This window comes from Peromyscus leucopus, chromosome 7 (assembly GCF_004664715.2).
Source record: "Peromyscus leucopus breed LL Stock chromosome 7, UCI_PerLeu_2.1, whole genome shotgun sequence".
Lineage (NCBI taxonomy): Eukaryota > Metazoa > Chordata > Mammalia > Rodentia > Cricetidae > Peromyscus > Peromyscus leucopus.
In genome coordinates, this window is record NC_051069.1 from 66540663 (window position 1) to 66561312 (window position 20650).

The following is a 20650-nucleotide window of genomic DNA, read 5'->3' on the forward strand; positions in this document are numbered from 1 at the left end:
AACACATTAAAAACATACTCCTTAAATTAGCAGATTTAAAAGGAAATCTTGAAGCAGTGTTTTGTTATGCTTTGATTAAAACTATCTATAAATCAAAGTGCACTTGTATAAAGATAGCAACATTTCTATTAGGGTATAGGTTATTTTGTTTTATTGTGGTCTCTTATCTAGATATAAAACTTTTAAAGCTTTCTTCATTAAGAGTCATTCTTCTGCAATACATAAGTTATTGATCCACTGAATTTCTGAACCAGTTTTTGTTTTGTTTTGTTTTGTTTTCTGTGCTTTTCTGCTGTACATCATTATACAAACGGCACACGCCTTTAGAGTAGGCACAGTCCGATGCTGCACTTACAGGAACTTAGGACGAGGGAGAGCGTATGAAATGACAGATCAGCAGTCTAATCCTTTGGCTCATCTTTTTGAAGAAATCACCAGATGAAACTTACAAATCACTGATAAAATTCATCTTTTTGGTTAACAAGCAGATCCATCTGGTACATTACTGCTTAAAAGGCAACACTGCTTTAAAATGACCACACTCACATTCCCATTTGCTGCTCAAGGATGCCACTGTTTAAAACTGGTGTGACAGGACAGGATGATACAGTAAGGCACGGAGTGGATGGTACAGGTAAAAACGAATACTTTAGGCCTAATTTGTTTTTCTGCACAAATACCAAAATATGTACCGTCTTCAAGATAAAATAACAAAGAAATACATAATTTTTGTTTACGAAATACCTATACAAAATTTTAAAATTTACACCATCAGAGCTGCCAAAAAAGGTTTAAAAAAGTATCTTTTTTTTTTTCCCATACATAAAGCTTCCTCTCATCAGTAGGTCCATAAGAACTTAGGTTCAAAATGTCCAGCACTCCACAGAGGGGAGAGGGCCGTAATTCCCCTTCCTGCTCTCTCTAACCCCAACATAAGACAAAAACGAAGGTCGGATGTTGACAGTAGTGTATTCTACTTGTTATGAACAACTGAAATTGAGACACAATCAGGTGGGGAGGCTACTGGCACGCGGAGTGACTGAGGGATGCGTAAGGCACTTTGTGCGAGAGCGGCTTCCTGGCGCGGCGGGGTGGTGAACACGGGCTGCAGGAGGCTCCTGGGTGGTCGCACGCACGGGAACATCTCTTTTGACAGCAGGGAAGACACAGCAGGCCGAACACGGGCGAGGGCTACACCGATGTGGTCACTCGGTCGGCGGCGGCGTGGTTGACCTCGTTTTTGTTGGAATCCAGTCCTTTGGCGGCGTTCATGTCGTTCCGTAAGTTCTCCACCGTCTTCTTCATGTTCTTCAACTCCCCCGGGTGTGGCGTGGCCCGCCTCTGAAGTGTTCTCTGCAAACAAACAGAGGGTTTGGTTTTGCCCACTACTGTTTCAAAGCACGCACAGCACGGCGGAGGCATTAGCATTCCAACACACAGCTTACAACCTCAGAAATCCGACTTCCAGGAGAAAAACAGCTTTCTTCCCAGCTACGGGCATGCATCAGCTGCTCACCCCGAGTTCACGGGACATTAAAGTAACTTCGCAGTCATGACAGAACATATTACTTTTAGAATAAAGGAATACATTTTAAAATACTAGTATAAAATAAGTTTCTACATGTTAACGGAAAATAACAAAATTTAAGATATAATTATAGAATAAAGAAGAAAAAATAAATATTCCAAATTAAATTTACTAGAATGTTCTTGTATTACTCAGACAAGTGTGGCTCTGGTTTCCTTCACCCCCTCGGGGCTCGGGAGTGGAAAAAGAGAAAGCAAAAAAGAGGAGTTCATCTGGACTGGCCGATGTGTGCCAGTGTCTGTTCTGAGGAAAGTGCATGTTCTTCTAATAAAGACCACAGCTCTGACAGTTGAGGGACAGGGCTCGGCAATTTGTACATTTTCCCATTAGTTAATATAGGACGTGCTCATTATCTCAAAAAGCAGCGTTTCCATCTTTCCAAAGACCTATCTTAGAAGACATTAGCTTCACAAAGAGCATTACCGAGGTAGTAAAGCAACCACTGAAATAATTACACTCTGAAACGTCCGTGGTGAGCATTAAAGAAATACCGCCTTTGAAGTTCCTTTATCACCCCTGGTTCCCATTTTTCTCCCTACCAAGGCCGATGCCTAAAGCCCCATCTGGTGACACCCAGACCACTAAAGATGATTTTAAAGCAGCCTTTGGGGGGGGGGAGCACCCTCTCTCAGCACTGCTTGTGAAAACCCAGCTAGCACAGAGAGTTTCCAAAGCTAGCGTGGGGGCTGGAGAGATGGCCCAGTGGTTAAGGGCACATAACTGCTCTTCCAGAGGACCCGAGGCTCAGTTCCCAGCACGCCTGTTGGATGGATCAAAACTCCATGTATCTACAGCCAGCACCAAGGCATCAACAGCCTCTTCCAGCCTCCTTGGGTAGCATGCATACTCCAACACACATGCATGCACATGACTGAAAATGAAAATCTTTAAAAAAAAAAAAGAACCAGCCAGTGTAACTCCGTATCAAGTTCAGGGTTGAAACACGGTACATCTGAGAGACATTTTCAAATATGAACCAAAGAGCGGGACTTCAAACATATTCCTGACTTCTAAATGGAAACTTGTCAAGATAGTTCAACCAAGATCACAAAACTCTACAAAGGGCCATGGTGGCCTGGTATGCCAAGAGGAGCCATGTCTTGTACTGAGTCACATAATGACGTGTGAATGGAGTGAACACAGCCCAGCCATGAGCAGTATTAGAGATAGGAAGAGATTTCATTCACACAAGCAAAAAAAAAAAAAAAAAAAAAAAAAACCGGGGGAGGGAAGGGGAGAATTGCCAATTTGAGAGAGAGAATATGGGGACAGAAGAGGACACTATCATAAAGAAATAAAAACACCAAAACCATTCAAGTCATAACAATGTCAAAAATTCACTTTGTATTGGTGCTTCAAGAATTAGTTTTGTAGCCGGGCGGTAGTGGTGCACGCCTTTAATCCCAGCACTCGGGAGGCAGAGCCAGGTGGATCTCTGTGAGTTCGAGGCCAGCCTGGGCTACCAAGTGAGTTCAGGAAAGGCGCAAAGCTACACAGAGAAACCCTGTCTCGAAAAACCAAAAAAAAAAAAAAAAAAAGGATTAGTTTTGTTTAAAAAACAAACAAACAAAGCTAGATGTTGAAAGGCAAAACAGAAAATGTACTATACAAACACAAAGAAAATCCACGTAAGGCGCCACAGTCCATCGTGGCTGAATGTCCACCACCATACATACCGTTTCATTTTCGTCTTCATCCTTCTCGTCTTCCAAAAACCGGATTGCACTGACTCTGTGTACGGTACGGTCATTCCAGGCATCCTCAGAGACGTCACTCACCAGGCTTTCCAGGGCACCACAGCGAGGCAGGCTCTCTGCAGGGACAAAGACAACATCAGTGTGGAATGCTGGCCGTGTGGCTGGGAAGAGCTGCCCTGTAATTTAGTGGCTCACTGGTCAGAATCCACATGGAGGCCCACAGCGCCAAAAATCAGGAGGGCAGACCACTGCTGCAGCCTCCAACCTTTGCTTTTTGTTAACACGTAAAGCAAGAAGCAAAAAGGCCTGGGCAGAATTAGTCCTTTATAATGGAACTCCATCTGAGATCCTCTGCGGTAGCTGCTAGATTGGGATGCTTAATGTTTCATCATAGAAGGTTCCAATGCATGAAAGGGTGCTCTGGCTCTTTTTGTCTTTTTTTTTTTTTTTTTTTAATCGTGGTATGGCGGCAGTCAAGGGAGGCTGGTGCTCTCTCTCATGGCACTTTGCTACACTTTCCTGAGACCAGCAAGGTCATTTCAGAGTGTTCCAGCTCCAGGGACTCCGGTATTCCTACCAAGTCCATATCTCTCAGCAATGGATTCATACCATCATTTTGATATTTGTGTGAATATTTTTTTTAAAATCACAAAATTTATAAAACAAAGATATAATGACTCAAAATAATTCACTGGTTTAAAGATACTGTGCCAACGGTATTACCTGGGAATCCTCCAATATCAGTTTGGATTTTAATAAGCTACCCCACTGATGAGCATTATACTTTTATCCTTACTGTGTAATTCCAAACCAAAGGGTGGCTTTGGGAATTTCAGTCATGATAAACAGAGGCGAGCGATCTTTTCCTAGGGCTCAGTTTGCCCCTGCCTTGCTTCTGGTAGGAGCAAACTGAACAAAATCGCAACCGTACTAGGGAAGAGGAGGCCCTCCGGGCAGACATTAGCTCCAGCTCACGGTCCTTCAGAGAAAATCACCTTGGGAGATCGGTTCAGAAGGCAGCTGAGGAAGTAAGACACAAGTTAAGATCTTCTCCCCTGTGGTGCGGTCTGTGTCCGTCTGGAACGTGAGTAGAGGCTGCGACTGGTTGTCGGATAACCACAGGGCCTTTAACTTCAGAGTCGTCAGAGATAAGGGCAGATGACGCAACCTGACATAAAACGAGAGATGTTACAACCTGAATGTCAGAGAGCTGACTCCTGCTAACTCAAATGGGAAGGAAATAAAAACGCAGAGCCCTCCGACTGGATCCAGAGTATGAAAAGATATTGTGTTCATAAACAGATCCGCCAGGAGAGAGAGTCACAAGTGAGGTGCCCGCTTCTCTTTAGTGCTACCACTGCTCTCCGTGGGACCTCCAGAGCACGGGGCTAAACAGCCCAGGCAGTATAAATCACGTCGGAAGGCCGTGCACTGAGTTTGAACTGAAGGAGAGGAAATAAACAGCATAAACCAAAGGACTAATACACACCACCGCGCAGGGCTGCAGCCTCACTGGTAGGCTGCCGGGGGTCCCCCAGGGGTGGGAGGAAGGAGAGAGTCACAGAGGCAAAGAATTCAACTTCATTCTGCACCTGCTGCACTTGCGGTCTCTGGGGAGACCCTCCCAGCTATTCCTTTAAACTCTGACCTTTCAGATCCCAGTCGCTGTCAGTTCTCAGACTCGGGTGATAATTAACAGTCACATCAGATTATTGAATATGTGAACACTTTAAAAGCTGAAATGCGACACCTGAATGTTAGGTGTATATTTATGCTTGCACCAAGATTTGGTAGATTGCGGCCATCAAAACGTCCTTCATAAAAGTAACCATGGGTAATGGGCTGTTACCTGAGAGTGTAAGCTCAAGTAATAAACCCTTTCTTCCCCAACTTGCTTTCGGTCATGGTGTCTATCACAGCAATAAGAATATAACTAACATAGAAATTGGTGCCAGGATTATGGATCACTGCTGTGACAGGCACGACCATGTTGTTTGGGGGAGGACTGTCGGAGTGTTCGCAACTTTGGGCTGGGAATGACATTGAGTTCTGTGGAAGCTTAGAAGACAGCAATGTTGAAAACAGGGCAGACAACAGAGGTCTGGCTTGGAAAGTTCCAGGGGGAAGCATAGACTCCACTTGGACCCTTTGGTGGTATTCTGAATTAAGAATCTGTGGTTCCAATCAGCTCGGGTTGGAGAATCAGACATGACTAACCAATGACCATTGACGTGGAACCTTTGTTTTACTGGAACAACGGACACTGGTTGGCTGGCGCTAAGAAACTAACTGTCGTCCTAGTTAGGGTTTCCATTGCTGTGATAAAATACCAGAGCCAAGAACAACTTGGAGGGGAAGGGGCTTATTTTGCTTACACTTTCACATCACAGCTCATCATCCAGGGAAGTCAGAGTAGGACCTCAAGGCAGGAACCAGGTGGCAGGAACTGATGCAGAGGCCATGGAGGAGTGCTGCTTACTGGCTTGCTCAGTCTGCTTTCTTATGCAGACAGGGACACCGACCCAGGGGTGGCACTGTCCAGTGACCTGGGCCCTCCCACATCAATCATCGGGAAAACATCTTAGAGGTGTTCTCACAGAACACCTCTTTCTCAGTTGCAGTTCCTTCTTCCCAAACGACTCTGGCTTTTGTCGAGTCCACATAAAACTAGCCAGCAGGTACTGATTAAGAGACCAGCATCACCGGGTTAAAAACTTCTGGGAATGTTTTCCCAGGGTCAGTGTATAAAAGCCAGGGTGCAGAGGGGGCCAGGGCTGCATGTCACGCTGGCAGTTAAACTTGGTAAAGTCTGAGAGTCTCACCAGAGGTACTAGCTTTGAAGCCATAAGGGGGTCATGGAGAGCAGCTGAAGCTTGGCACTCTAAGAGGCCAGGAGAGGCCACTGGTGAAGGTATAGCCTCCATTACAGTGGAGACTCCAGGATTGAAGGGGTCATGGAGAAAAGCCGAGGTGTGTACTGTGCGGCAGAATCAGAAGCCCAAAGAGAGGCCAGGAGGCCATCACTGAAGGTGCAGCCTATGGAGACTCCAGCAAGCTGGAGATGCCAGGACCAAACCACCAGGGACAGTAACAGCGGTGGAGTGACATTGGCTTGAGCATGTGAGACAAACAGTGTTTGCTGCAAGTGACAGAGCTGAAGAAACGGAGCCTCCCTCTGGAGCCCAGAAGACCACGAGTCCCAGACACCAGGCACGGAGCAGACTCCTGACCTTGGGTTTTACTTTTATTTGATGTGACTGTGTCCTGGTGTTTCCCTCTTGGAGTAAAAAAATGTATGTAGCTTATCGTTTAGTTTTGTTTGTTTGTTTGTTTTAATTTTACAGAAGCCCACAGTTAAGAGAGTTGGGATATTTTAAAGAAACTAAACTTCTACAGTGTTTGAATTTTTAAAGACTGTGGGGGCTTTTAAAGTTGTTTACATTTTATAGTGCCATATTAATATGAATTATGGGTATGAACAAGGAAGGAACGTTTACAGTTGAAGTGATGTGTTTGTGTGTCAAGCTGACAAGGGTTCAACTGTCCTGGTTGGTTTTATTTTGTATTTGCTTTATGGTTTTCCTTTTTGTTTTGTTTTGTTGTTTTTTCAGTCAACCTGACACAAGCTAGAGTTATCACAGAAGAGGACCTCAATTAAGAAAATACCTCCATCCCAATTGCGTACAGGCAAGTCTGTAGGGCATTTTCTCGATTAATGATTGATACGGAAGGGACCAACTCACTGTGGGTGATGCCACTCCTGGGCAGGTGGTCTCAAGATATATAAGAAACAAACTGAGCACACCATGGGTATCGAGAATAAGTAGCACTCCTCCATGACTTCTGCTTCAGTTCCTGCCTCGGCTTCCCCCAGTGACAGAGTGTTACCTCAAGTATGACATGAAATAAGTACTTCCTTCCCCAAGTTGCTTTCGGCTGTGGCCTCTATCTATCGCAGCAGGAACCTCACCAAGACCATCTTTCACTAATGAAGGTCACACCCATTTCCCTGCAGTGATGAGCTCACACCAATACCAGGACATCAGTGGCATCTGAGAAAAAGCAGCTGTCCTCTCCACCCTCTCCTCATTTAGATGTGTTTGTTCCTCAAATGAGGCAGCAAGTGACACTTCCTTTGCTGCCCAAAAAAATCATTTCTCTCTCTATAACAAATCTGTTGTATACACATTCACACTCAAGGAGGTTAAAGACATTGTTTTTGGCCAGGCACTGTGACAGAGGTATGAACATGCATACATACATATGTGAATATCCACTATAGGACGGAGGACACAGATCAGTGGTAGGGCACTTGTTTAGCATGTACAAGGCCCTGGGTTTGACTCCCAGCAGCAATGACATACACAGACACACGGACACACAGCACGAGCATCATGTATGCAAACACTTTTATATTATAGGAATGAAATGTTCTGAAATTTTACTGTTTCTTTTTAAAATTAGAGTTAAGCTAACAGCCTCTAAAATGTTAAAAAAAAATTTCCAAGTGTTGCTCAAGAACGTTACAGTCAGCAACTCTGCTGTTCTTGTTCACAATGTACAAAGGGGGAAAAAAATCAAGACTTGAAAACTGGCACAAAACAGACAATCTGCTCCCCCAATACCTCAGAGCCATCACCGGCTGCCCAGTGAGCCCTGGCAAAGGCGAACGAGAGGCTAAAAATATCACCAACAAATAACAGCTTCCAAGGATGACAAGTGGGTGATAAAAGCTGAAATAAATTACTAGACTCTCCAACAGCAGACCTGTAATCGTATTCCAACTCACATTAACGAGTCGTCTGAAACACTGGCTTTCCTGTGAAGAGCCCAAGTGCCAGCCAGCTCCGACGCGGGCGCCGCTGACCAAGTCGACACCACACACGAGCCTGTCCCGGACGGATCTGTACACACAAGTGTTACCTGTGGTGTTCCTGTCCCTACACAGCCTGCACACTTTCTGCGGGCCAAGCCAGGCGGCTTCTCGGGACTCGCTGTGGCCTACTCACTGCGGACACACACACACTCCTCTGCTTCCCTCAGAAAAACCATCTGACTGGAAATGATATCAATACACTCCAGCTTTCCAGAGGAGTAAGCACACCTTAGAACTTAAGTCGGTACCTTCTCTATACCACTGGATAACAGAATTAGAACAAGAAGCCATGGTCTCACTGGCACACGGTCTCTGTGCTCTCTTAAGCGCCACACCCCAAGAAATAAAAAGGTGGTGTTGACTGTTTCACACTGGTGGTCTAGGAGGAGGGCCACACAAACTGTGACCAACCCAGCCTCAAGTGACCTTTCGTGCCTCAGGAATATTACAGCAACTACTTTGCCAAAGGTATTTAAGAACTCAGTGTGCCTCCTGGCTAAGGTAGGGTTAGCCAATGGTCGACCAGTGCTATATTTTAATACTTCATGTGTTTGTTACTTCTAAGCAGAACTTCCTAGTTTCAAGCAGTTTTCAAAATACGTCTGAAGTGTATAAAAGGTTAGACAAGAGCATCTGGGGGTGGGGGAAGCAAATATCTCAAATGAAAGTCCCGTGGACTCGAAAGTCTCCCCCATCCTCTACTGGCGTGGGCGTGACTGCTGATAGCTTGGTGTAATCAGATACGGCTTTGTTTAAAAAAACAACAGAATTGAGTGCAACATCAACCAATACTTGCTTTTTCACTCAGCATCGTGAGTCTTCACTTGAATGCAAACCAAAAAAAAAAAAAAATCTAATTTTTGATGACTTAATATTCCAGTTTAAAAATGTTTAAATTGTTTTATTAGGACATGTATGTATGTGTATATATATATATATATATATATATACACACACACACACAAAAAAAAAAAAAAAACCCACAAAACTCAAAAGTCTAACCTCCCCACTAACAGATACTGTTTCTAGTGTTTGATACTATTTATACTGAAGCAAGGGCCCCAAGCACCCTATTGTGTGTTCCTGGTGAGTATTTCTAGGCAGAGAGTTTATGAAGAGTTAAGAAATTCTGTCCTGTGTCCCAGAGCAGCTGATGATGCAGGTCACTACTCGTCACTGCCACAGAGGGCTTCCCAGTTCCCACATGGTACTCTAGACTCTCCCTTGCAGTAATACATCCTCTCAGGTCTACGAAAGCAAGTTCCTGCACAGTAGCAGCCAGCCTCGCCGGCAGGCCACGTTTATATCCCGGAGAGCAGAGCCACAGGCTGCATCCTAGATCGTCTCCCATGGATGGCATTCTGCAAGTTTCAACACTGACACGGTGATACTATTACATTATTACTAGTTTCAATTCTGAAATTTTAAAACAAGTAGTGATTAAACATTTTTAAAGGCTGAGAATTTAGTTATGAATTTATATATGGATGAACAAAATGGCACAGTGAGCTGACTCAGATGAGGACTATGTACCTCAACTTCTTAACTGAATGTCTCCACCCCAACCCAAGCATAATAAAAATGTAACTTCCCTTTCTTCTGAGAACTGGAGAACGATGCCCCTACTCACAGGAAACAGTTTAAGAAGCCAGAACCATCTTTCTGCTCAAGAATTAGGAATGGAAATTCATACTTCCCAGTGTGGCTGGGACCAGGGAAATGTCCAGGGTTCCTGAGGTTCCTGGGCTGCAGAAAAGAAGCTGGAAAGAACCATACTTCCCAGGCTACAAAGGCTCCAGTGAGCAGCTAGCAGAAATTGACATTCAGTCCAAATCAATCCTGAGTTCCCAGTCCCTTCTTAATGGCCTTAAGAATCTATCAAGATTTCCCGAGGGGATTAACCTTTAAAAAGGTGAGCATTCCGAGGCCACAGCTCACCTCCAGTTACAGCTTCTTTAGCCCAGCTGTCTAGGGGCCATGACAAAGGATGAGGAGTGTGGGCTTGCGCCTGACCTAAGTGACCAGCTAATCAGTACGTGGGAACCAGTCCCACAACACTCTCTGCCCTGCAGGCCTTTACCAAGTAAAATCAGCTCTCCCCAGTTTAATACATTACTGCTTATCTATCCCTCTCACATTCAAAAGCAATCTTAAAATTCCTGTTAGCAATGAAGATCATAACCCTTCCTGCAACACCATGCTGCGCCTTCTGCAAAGCTCCTAACATTTTCCTGCAGCCAAGAATGTACCAGGCATCCAACATGTGCTGGAGGCTGGGATGGGGGAGGCGATACGCTGACACAGAAGCAGGGCCCTGTCCCTTGAGACGCCATCCGGTTCAGCAGGGTCACACACGCCTACGTGCCAACAGGCATCACTACAGGGGAAACTCTTCTTTACCAGGATCCAAAGGGGGAACCCCAAGAGAACATAAAGTGGGTGACGAAGAACAAAGGCAGAGTCAGAGAAGGGGGCCCCAGGTGGAAAGGCTAGCCCGTGCGCACACCCAGGGCGAAGGCGCGGATGGCATCTGGGGTGCTGAAACTAACTCAGAAGGCTTGAAAGGGGGCTGCGTTCTAAACCACAAAACCTGGGCCCAGCGCAGAGCTGGGAATGAGAGGAAGAGCACTGCTATTCCTCACAGGGACGCCACCTGCTTTGGCCTGTCGTTTGGATTCTGAATCATTTGGATACTCTGACATTACGGAGCCTCTCCCCATAAGCACACTCCCACACAACACAACTTTATTGACGAATTCAGGAGGTTGAAAATGACTAGCATGGAACAGCAAGACCCATGTTTAAAATTCAGCCAGGTTTGGTACGATGTGACTCTGGTCCAGGCTTCGTGGGAGACTGGGGCAAGAGGATGGCCTAAGCCTAGCTTCGACAACATCCGGAAACTCTGCCCTGCCTCGGGAAAAAAAAAAAAAAATTCAAACAGTTTCAAGCTCACTTTGCAGACAGAGAATCTCTTAAGGCCCGCTGTGACTTACGAAAGCAGCTACAGACGCTAAGGCAAAGCGTCCAGTCCACTGTCTGGTCTCGTGGATGCTCTGTCATTGAGGAAGCACTCTGCTCTGAAGTAGCCTAAGTTCAGGTACGCTGTCAACGCTCCACCTGGCTCTAGCAGTCTGGTCCCCATCAAGAATTCTCTAACCGCTCTGGCTGTCCAGTTAGGCAGTCTAATGCTCTGTGAGAGGTGGCCAGGCCACAACGGCAGAGATACACAGCAAAGACGGGGCTACATATAAATTTGTCTCTCTCCAGCAAAAGCCTTCCTTACCTGTTCCCTGCCACATCTAGGACATGGAGTTCCATGGCCTGCGACACCTCCGAAGGTATTCGAGTCAGTCTGTTGTCCCGGACACAGAACACGGTGAGGTTGCAGCATCCGCCAATCTATAGTGGAAGAGAAAAAAATCATCTGTTCTTTTCTCCATTTTTGAGGAGGGGTGGGGTAGGATATTTTACCAACAGCATGAAAAAGATGCATAAAATATACCATATGATTTTAAATTTCACTGGTGAGCATGTATGGTTACTGTCAGTTATACAAAACGTTAAACATGTTCTAAGTTGAGTAAAGAAAATACTTAATACAGTTCCAACTCTCATTCGGAAAACTATCACTTTTCATTGCTGATACCTAATGCACTTCACTGGTTAAATGTTAACTAAACCACACAAATCCAGGATGTATTAATTAGCCACAAGGGAATTAAACAATTCTACTTCAAAATACTAGGCCAGAGGTAATGCTGACACCAATACACACAGCTCAAGGCCTGCCTGCCCTGTAACTCCTATGGTTTCAATATTCCAGGGTTAAGAAAGGAAGGGAGGAACCTGATAGATTATACATTCATTGTCACTAAATATATTTTGATAGCTTTTGGTCACTCATAAATTAATTTGGCAAAATCACTTTCCCTTGAGGAATGTAAAACCAGTGACATCTCAGTGAGAAGTGACACTGGTAAATGAGTAATTTGTCTCAGCCACGGTTTGCTGTCAACAACTTCATTACACCAAGAGCTGCATCCACATTCAAGTCTATTCCAAGGTGGCTGAACTTCCTATGTGTGGTCTTTAAGACATACTAATTTAAGACTTTCCTGGACAAATCGGCCATGGATTTGTGAGTTGGAAAAGCTGAACCAAAGGGATCTCAGACACAACCTTCTCCAGACTCCATAAAGCACTGCATTCTTCTGGCCTTTGCCATCCTGAGTAGAGAAAGCTCATGAAGGGACCCATTGATGTCCCTCGGACACATGAGAAAGTAGTCCCCCAGGGCCTCTCACCAGAGGGAGAGTCTGGCCTCCTCAAGGCTGTCTGAATAGATCCCCTGCCCTGTTTTACTTTGGTGTGTACTTAATACATGTATATAACACCCTAAAAGAGCACAGTACATCTTTACAAAATTGCTACATAGTTAACCTCACGCATTTTCCTTTTATTTCTTCTTCTAAGAGTATCAGGGTTTCCAATTACTATATTTAACTGCAGAGTTCAACCATAACAGATGTAAACATAGTAATATTATAAAACACACAGATCTGTCTCTTGTCACACAGCCCCAATGCATAGGGGCTGTCCCTTTCAGGTCTCAGAATTCAAGTTTCCCATCCCAGTAAAACCAGTTTGTTCCCTCTATTTTTACATCATTACTTCCTATAGAAACACCTTTCTTCTTTCTGTTTTGGAAAATCTTACCAGTAATCCAAACTGACTGGCTGTCCCTCAGCCCTTAAATAGTTTTCCCAGAACCTCTGGTCATTATGATAAACTGCCATCTACATTGCTTTCCTAATTATGGACTAACACTCTAACGGGACAAAATGTCTCTGGGAATCCTCACGGGCACTCGACGAGATTGCCGCTTTGTACACATGTACACACAGTTAGAGCACCGGATAAGAGCACCACCTCTCTCATCTCACATCTACCCTCCATCCATCGCCTATGCACCACCAAAGAGCTCAAGTATGTTCCCCTGGACATCTTGAGAACTACCTGACTGCATGTCCAATACCCTTTACATGAAAATCAGTGAAGGACTGACGTGAGCTCACTATCATGGTCCCCGAATCATTTGTGTGTATTTTGATCACTCTTTTGGTTTCATGGGCAGAATTTGAAGGTTCCCTGGCGGTCATCAGGATCAAATGTCTATTATCACTTAGAAATTCTGGGAAGCAGAGTCACTGTTTAAATACCCTATTACCAGTTATGTAGGAAGCTGGTATTTTAAACCTCCCTTAAACCACTAATAACACCTTCCAAGAATACAAGGGTTTGGATTTGGAGTCTCTAAAAACTACAGAATGTAGCAGGAAACCCAAGTTTAGCTCTTTTGTGTCTATGTTAATTCAGAATGATCCTATATTTAACTGCCATTGAGTTAGCCTAGGAAGGGCCTGGAGATCACCATGGAAACCTTTAAAGCAGTGGTTCTCAACCTTATTACTACTGCGACCCTTTAATACAGTTCCTCATGTTGTAGTGCCCCCCACGACCATAAAATTATTTTCCTTGCTACTTCATAACTGTAATGTTGTCACTGTTATGGATCATAATTTTGATCATCTTAGGCAACCCCTGTGAAAGGATCATTTGACAACCCCATGGGGTCATGGCCCATGGGTTGAGAACCACTGCTCTAAAGGGGAATTCTTTTTTTTTTAAAAAAAGATTTATTTATTTTTTATGTATACAGTGTTCTGTCTGCATGTGTGCCTACAGGTCAGGAGAGGGCACCAGATCTCATTACAGATGGCTGTGAGCCATCACGTGGTTGCTGGGAATTGAACTCAGGACCTCTGGAAGAGCAGCCAGTGCTCTTAACCTCTGAGCCATCTCCCAGGCCCCTAAAGGGGAATTCTAATGGAGCAACCTGGAGACCATAATCAGACTGACGATTCAGAGAAGCAGCCGAGGTCAGGCACCCATGCTGCTTGCAAACGGCTGCCTGCGTGTAAGGGGCTGCTATCTCTTGGTACGGGTCTTTCAATATTGGTAGCGTGAACAAAAACCACATCGCACAGGCAAAAAGGAAAACTTACAAGAAAACAAAATCTGGCTTGAAATACAAAAATAGTGAACAAAAATAATATACATGATTTTAGAATCCTTTCCAGAGCCTGTGCTATATTTTATAAATGTTTCCCCACTTTAGCCGGGCGGTGGTGGCGCATGCTTTTAATCCCAGCACTCAGGAGGCAGAGCCAGGTGGATCTCTGTGAGTTCGAGGCCAGCCTGGGCTGCAGAGTGAGTTCCAGGAGAGGCTCCAAAGCTACACAGAGAAACCCTGTCTCGAAAAATCAAAAACCAAAAAAAAAAAAAAGTTCCCCACTTCACGAACATTTTTAAAATTACGTGGTTTGGAGATTCCACAAATTATTGGACCACACATACAACATGACACTACATGATCTTCAGCATACATATCATCAAGAATATGTTCTACTGCCATTATATTTCTCAAGGATTTTACTGGCCACAAAATCCTTCCCCCTCCAGATTTATAAGAGATTATTTCACAACAGCCATGGTTGATGGTGCCCGTTAGTTCCCAGTGCCTCTTTGCCTCTCTCTGCACTGGTCTCATCTGGTAGACGGTAATACTGACTTGTCTACCCCTCACAAATGTACTGTAAAAATCAGACAAGAACTTGACACAGGGAAATGCTCCATGACAGCCACCTCTGTATACACTCAGGACAGTTTCTGGTCCACAGGAGCTGCTTCAGGTCTTGGGATGGCACCTGGGGCATGTTTGATGCTCCTGTCTAAAATCTGAGAAACAAGTCTTGTGTGTGTCTTAATATGAATGGACTATTTCCCTAGAATAAATTTCTAGAAATGGAAGAGCAAAAGGTATGTTTGTAAGTCTCTAATAATATCAATCGTCTCTCCCATGAGAGCCCCAGCAATTTATACTTACACAATCATATGTACTTTCCCTGCAATATCTGTCAGCATTTGGCATTTCACTTACAATTCTGATATATTAAAATGTCTTCACACTTCTGTGAAAACCGATGAGATGAATTTCCCCCATACTCTCCCTTTCTGGGTATCACTTGTTTTTGGTTTTGCTTACTTTTCCGTGATAGACACATCTTTTGCTCAGTGACATGAAGGACTTTCTGGTAACAGTTAAGATTTCTTCATTTGAGATTAAATGTCTTCCTACCCATAAACTGTTTTTAATCCTCTTTCAGACAAGGAATCTTCCAGGTAGGCAAAACCATCACAATCACCAACTGTGTGTGCACCTGCCTGCATGTGACTCTTAGTGTGCATTTGAAGGCTGGGTTGGCAATCTTATCTTTTCTCAAGTCCCATTCTCCCATTTTATAGACAGAGGTTTCTCGCTGGCCTGGAACTCCCTCATTAGGCTAAGCTAGCAGGCCAGGAAGGCCCAGGGACCCGTTTATGCAGTGCTGGGGTTATGTGCTCCGCTTTTCTTAACGAGGGCCTCCGGGGACTGAACTCGGGCCTCATGCCTGTGTGGCAGGCATTTTCTGACTGGGTCATCTCTCGAACCCTGTTAACCATTTCTTTTATGATTTATTTCCTGTTTCAAATTTAGGAATGCATTCTCAGTCTTCAGATCTCATGGTCAATTGCATTTTATTCTAATATGTATAGGTTTTATACTATATTTATTATCACTAATTTTAAAATGCAAGGGCAACTTAGACCCAAACAAATTTAAAGTATAAGGCAAAAAGTTGTCTGTGAAATAAATACTCTAACATCAGAATATTTACAGGGAATTAATATTTACACACTACCTTAATAAATATATGTGTATGAGTGGCCTACAAACTCTACCATAGCCCATTTGACCAAACAGGTGTGACATAGTTGGGTATCTTTCTCAGTTTGATCCAATACAGACAAAAATAACGAGCAAAAAAATCCCCTCTGTAGTCTAAACTTGGCCATATGCTCAATTTCTTTTAGCCAGAAGGTGTTCCAAGGTAGCATTTGGCTGGGGAATCCTGAAGGCACTATCCTCATTCCTCAGACCCACAATCACACGCTGGCTCCCTGCCCACCTACAAATCACACTCCTGCATTTTCATCCCCTTAATGCTTCCCCTTTCCCAGAAGAAAATAAACTTAAGCAACGGAGTGAGAAACAAAACACACGAGTGCGTGGCTGGGAGCTCGGAAGCATGCCATGTGTTGCAAATGAGCCAGGGTGAGCCTTTCCACCACAAGCTGGAATCATGCTGACAGAGCACAATGTCGTGAAGGCAGGTGGGGTGGCAAAAGATGCCTTTCAGAATTTCTGAGTAACTTAGAATCTAAGTCACAGAAAAGCATTCTTTTGTGAAATAATAATCTGAAAAAATGTGAGGAACACATAACGACACAAGAGTCCAGGCCATGCAGTTATTACATTTATTCAGAGAGAAAATGCCCATGGTTTACAAGGATGAGCACACAGCAGTCAGACAGTCTGAATCTTCATGCACTTATGAAGCAAGACGGGAGCTGGAGACGTAACTGCAGCCAGAACGATACTTACAAGGTGACAAGTTTACCTGACTTTTCTAAAACTCCAAGCAGCTAACAAGTAAGAAAACAAGAGACATTCATTCATTTCCAAATGTTTACTACAGAGGACACCACGAAACACAAACAGGATCCTTTACTGGGACCCAACAGTACAAACATCTTCCCCTCAGTCATTTGGGAAACTAGATGGGAATACATGCGGTTGGGAGTACGGAACTGGGCTGTAAGACTGACGCTATCAAATACCATCAAATAAGATGATGAGAGACGATATGGGGAAAACTATGGACACAGCAAACCAACAGCAATTATACAACTATGGGTTTGGGACACAAAAATTGACTCGTTTTTGTCTTAGCGTAGATATGCCATGTATGCAACTTAATTGATCAAGGAAAAAAGGTAATACGTTTTCCAAAGGGAAGACTCCACGAAATCAGGCATGGAGGCAGAGCTGGTGCTCACACACATAGACAATCACAGGGCAGACTACACTAACTGTACACACCGGTGACTTGACATGTGGCTGGGACACACTCTGTGTTTAGTTGGTCAGCCACACTGAGACAAACAGTCAAGATGATTTCTGCTGGGTACCAAACTGTGATCCATGGCAGAGCCAGAGGCATACACTCAGTGACTTCCTTATCCTGGGATCTGGGTGTGTGTGTTTAAGGCACAAGATAGTCTAGAAAGATCTCACTCCTAAAAATTGAAATGTTTCTGCTCTATCTAGAGGCTGAAGAAAAAAGTATCTGTTTTATTCACTTATAAAACTCTACATGCCAGGAAATCAATCACAATTTCCCAGAAAATAGATAAAATGTAATAGCACAAATGCTTTAAAGCTAAAAATACTTTTGCAGTGGACGTAAGCAGAGATGTCACTCTCCAATCGGAAACACTGCTGAAGACTCGTTTTTTTTTTAACCAGACAACTCATTGCTAAAATGACAGTAGCAGTTTATAATAATACATTTATACGATTCTCCCCTAAAATATCTCCCTGGAAAAAAGAATTCATGAGCCACTCAGATACAATGGGAGAATGTTGTTATTAAACTTTAAAGTGCTCTCCTTAGCATTTGCCTCAAAAATACCCCTAAGCTGTACTGATGTTCTAGACTGCCCAGACTAAAGGTCACTTTCTTTACTGAATCAAGGTTTTGTACAACCTCCAGGACACACAGATGAAAGGGCCATGCTGAATCTGAATCTCTTGTGTTGCCCTGTCTTTACAGTCCCGTCATAGTGACTGGGAGCATCATCTTTGGGGCTAAAGCCGACTGTCCTCAATTTTTGTATCTGTGAACTGAGGAAAGCATCACGACTTCCAAAGCCTGAGTGAGTGGAGCTGCACAGAAGCACCACACACCATGCGGGGGAGAGGGAGAGAGGGAGAGAGGGAGAGAGAGAGAGAGAGAGAGAGAGAGAGAGAGAGAGAGAGAGAGAGAGAGAGAGAGAGAGAGAGAGAGCGAGCTCCTTGTGCTGATTCTGCATCCCATCCATTCCCCACCCACAAGGGGAAAAACTAGTGCTCACACTACCAGCTGTGTTTTGGCTGACTGCTTACAGTTCATCGGCAAAATGTTTTGATTAGCAGCATCTTAGTTGTGTCCCAATGTGACTGCGGTGTAGATCTGAGTCCTTCTGTTGATGGCGGTTTTACTTAGATGTGACAGCCCACGTTAAGGGTATGCCTGATTAGCAATGTGTCGAGTTTTCAGTCTGTATCCTCTTGCGTCCACTCAGGGAGGTTCTCTAACTTACCCAGAAAGAGACTGGGCACTGGGAGCAGAGACCCAAGCTGAGAAAGGGAAAGGGGAAGCCCACACGACCATGTCAAGTGGCCCTAGGAAAGAAAAGAGGCGGCCCTGAAGTCTGGCGGGTTAGACGCCAACTTTGAAACTATTCCGAGACAGATGGTAAAAAGGTCAGAGAAGAGAAATATAAACAAAACTAAGTTGGCCGACGATCATGTGGAGGAAAGAAGCTTTTTCTATGAGGACCCAGCAAACAGGAAGTCTCACCAACAGCTTTTCGATAAAGGTGAAAGGAAAGGACCCGAAACTCAGCTTTTGGTGATGTGACGAACACTAAAAACAACAGCGGAAAGGCAAGCTCAGTCTTATTCTTTCTGGTACAGCCCTCCCAGTTCTCAGCACGCAGTAAACTTTTCAAAAAGGACACTAGACACCTCCGTGGCTCCATTCTCTTCAGCCAGCATGTCCACCCACTCTGATGGACGTCAGGAGCCTCGGAAGAACCCAGCACAATGGGAAGTGGTTGTCTCTTTTCACTGGTAGGAGAAGATGGTGGGAGAGGAGGAAGAGAAGGGGGTAGTGGTGGAGAAGGCCGCTTCCTGCTGGCCTTCCTCCGAAGCTGTGCCTTTAGAAAGCATTCTCATCCTAGACGTTAGCGTGGCCTGACCTACATCTCTGCCAAGGAACAGGGCTGCATGATGGTCCACTTTTATAGGCACAATAATGGTTTGCGGTTAAATGCAACAGTTAAACCCCAAATCACCCTCGTTCTCTGGCAAGCTCCCAAATCACCCACTTCTGTCAACAATCCTTCTCTCTGGATCAAAACACCACTCCCTTCCCTCGACCTAAAATCCCATCAATGTATGTCTCTCAACTCTCTCTAATGCAAATGACACATATTCTTGGATGCAGTCCTCCAGCAGGCTCACACTCACACTCTCTAAATGCACCACATGTCCTTTAAACACACACACACACAAAAAAACCCACTCATGGACACTTTTGATCCCTTACCTGTCACCATTATTACCATATTATTTCTTTAGGGGCACGTACCTCTTTTGGTAAAGACACCAGTTTATTTCTGTCTGCATTCAAGTTGTTCAACTTCTTAAGTTTTCCAATGCTCTTAGGTAAAGTCTGTTAAAGTAATACGTTTGTTATTAGCTTATCACATTTTTTTTTTGACACAGTTCAACAGAAAAAGCAATTATTTACAAGGACTTTAAGAGTATCAACAAAAGAAAATACTTCTTCCTGAATATGAGATGTCGGTAATGGTCACTTAGGGAAATGTAATTAAGTATTCTAAATTTCTGTTGATATGACAGTATGTTTGAAATAAATTAAATCTAAGGTGGAGACAGGGGAATGTACTGTTCTTCCACTCAACAAAGTGTGTATTTACACCCTCAAGGTTTCTACGTGCCCTTCCAGCATACCAGACCACCACAGGTGGATGGTGGCTTTGACACGTGGAAGCTAGAACATTGTAAGGGTGCTGGGGGGCCAGGGGCACAGAAAGACCTGGGTGGGTGCCGAGAAGGGTAAGCGGGCCTGGCATGCTCAGCAGAGCCCTACAGAAGCAGGCGGGCCCCCAGGGGCTCTGGAACATCACAGCAGAATCTGAGAGCGACTATAGTTGTAACTATTGTGGTTTCTATCTGTAAGCCTAAGGCCGCTACTAAGACAGGAAGATCTGGGAACTTCAGCCACGCCTGCCAGAGGATGGCTACTTAAGGAAGGATGCTGAGAGGAGCCACCACGGCTAAGTTTTCACTCTTCGTAGGCTCTGACTCATTTAGGCTCTAAATGACACCACTTCACTTAACAACACATGAGAAAGGGGAAGCAAGAGGAAAGACAAGAAGGGAACTCAGGATAGAAAGACAGAGAAAAGAGAGCAAAGTACTTGCCTCTTAAAAGGGCACGTGCAGGACAATTATAGTAGAGGAAAAGGAGATGAGCGGGGCCTGACAGATGAAGCAAAGGGAGATGGGAAGGGGACAGACAGCAGACACTGGCTGCCACCCTGCTGACCCACCCTCAGGAGATGGTGCATGCAGTCTTTGGCCCTGTTAGGGAGAGGAAGCTTGGTCAAACTGTGAGTCTGGGCAGCTGCCCTCAGTCCTGGTTTTTAGGGTAGAGACGGCAGCGGTCAAAGTTTTTCAACACCATTCTCCAG

General features: G+C 44.5%; 1 protein-coding gene across 2 annotated transcripts in view; it reads right to left on the bottom strand.

Annotated features, from left to right (window-relative positions):
* Nucleotides 1-777: 777 nt before the first annotated feature.
* Lrrc1 (leucine rich repeat containing 1) overlaps nt 778-20650 on the bottom strand; it is a 119856-nt gene continuing 99983 nt past the window's right edge. For both annotated transcript variants that reach the window (XM_028859836.2, XM_037207795.1), the window contains 5 exons: nt 19522-19605; nt 11448-11563; nt 4281-4453; nt 3265-3401; nt 778-1353 (listed from right to left, as the gene is read on the bottom strand). In XM_028859836.2, the coding sequence (XP_028715669.1) occupies nt 1192-1353; nt 3265-3401; nt 4281-4453; nt 11448-11563; nt 19522-19605 (672 nt within the window). In that variant the 3' untranslated portion in view covers nt 778-1191. The remainder of the gene's footprint in view (nt 1354-3264; nt 3402-4280; nt 4454-11447; nt 11564-19521; nt 19606-20650) is intronic.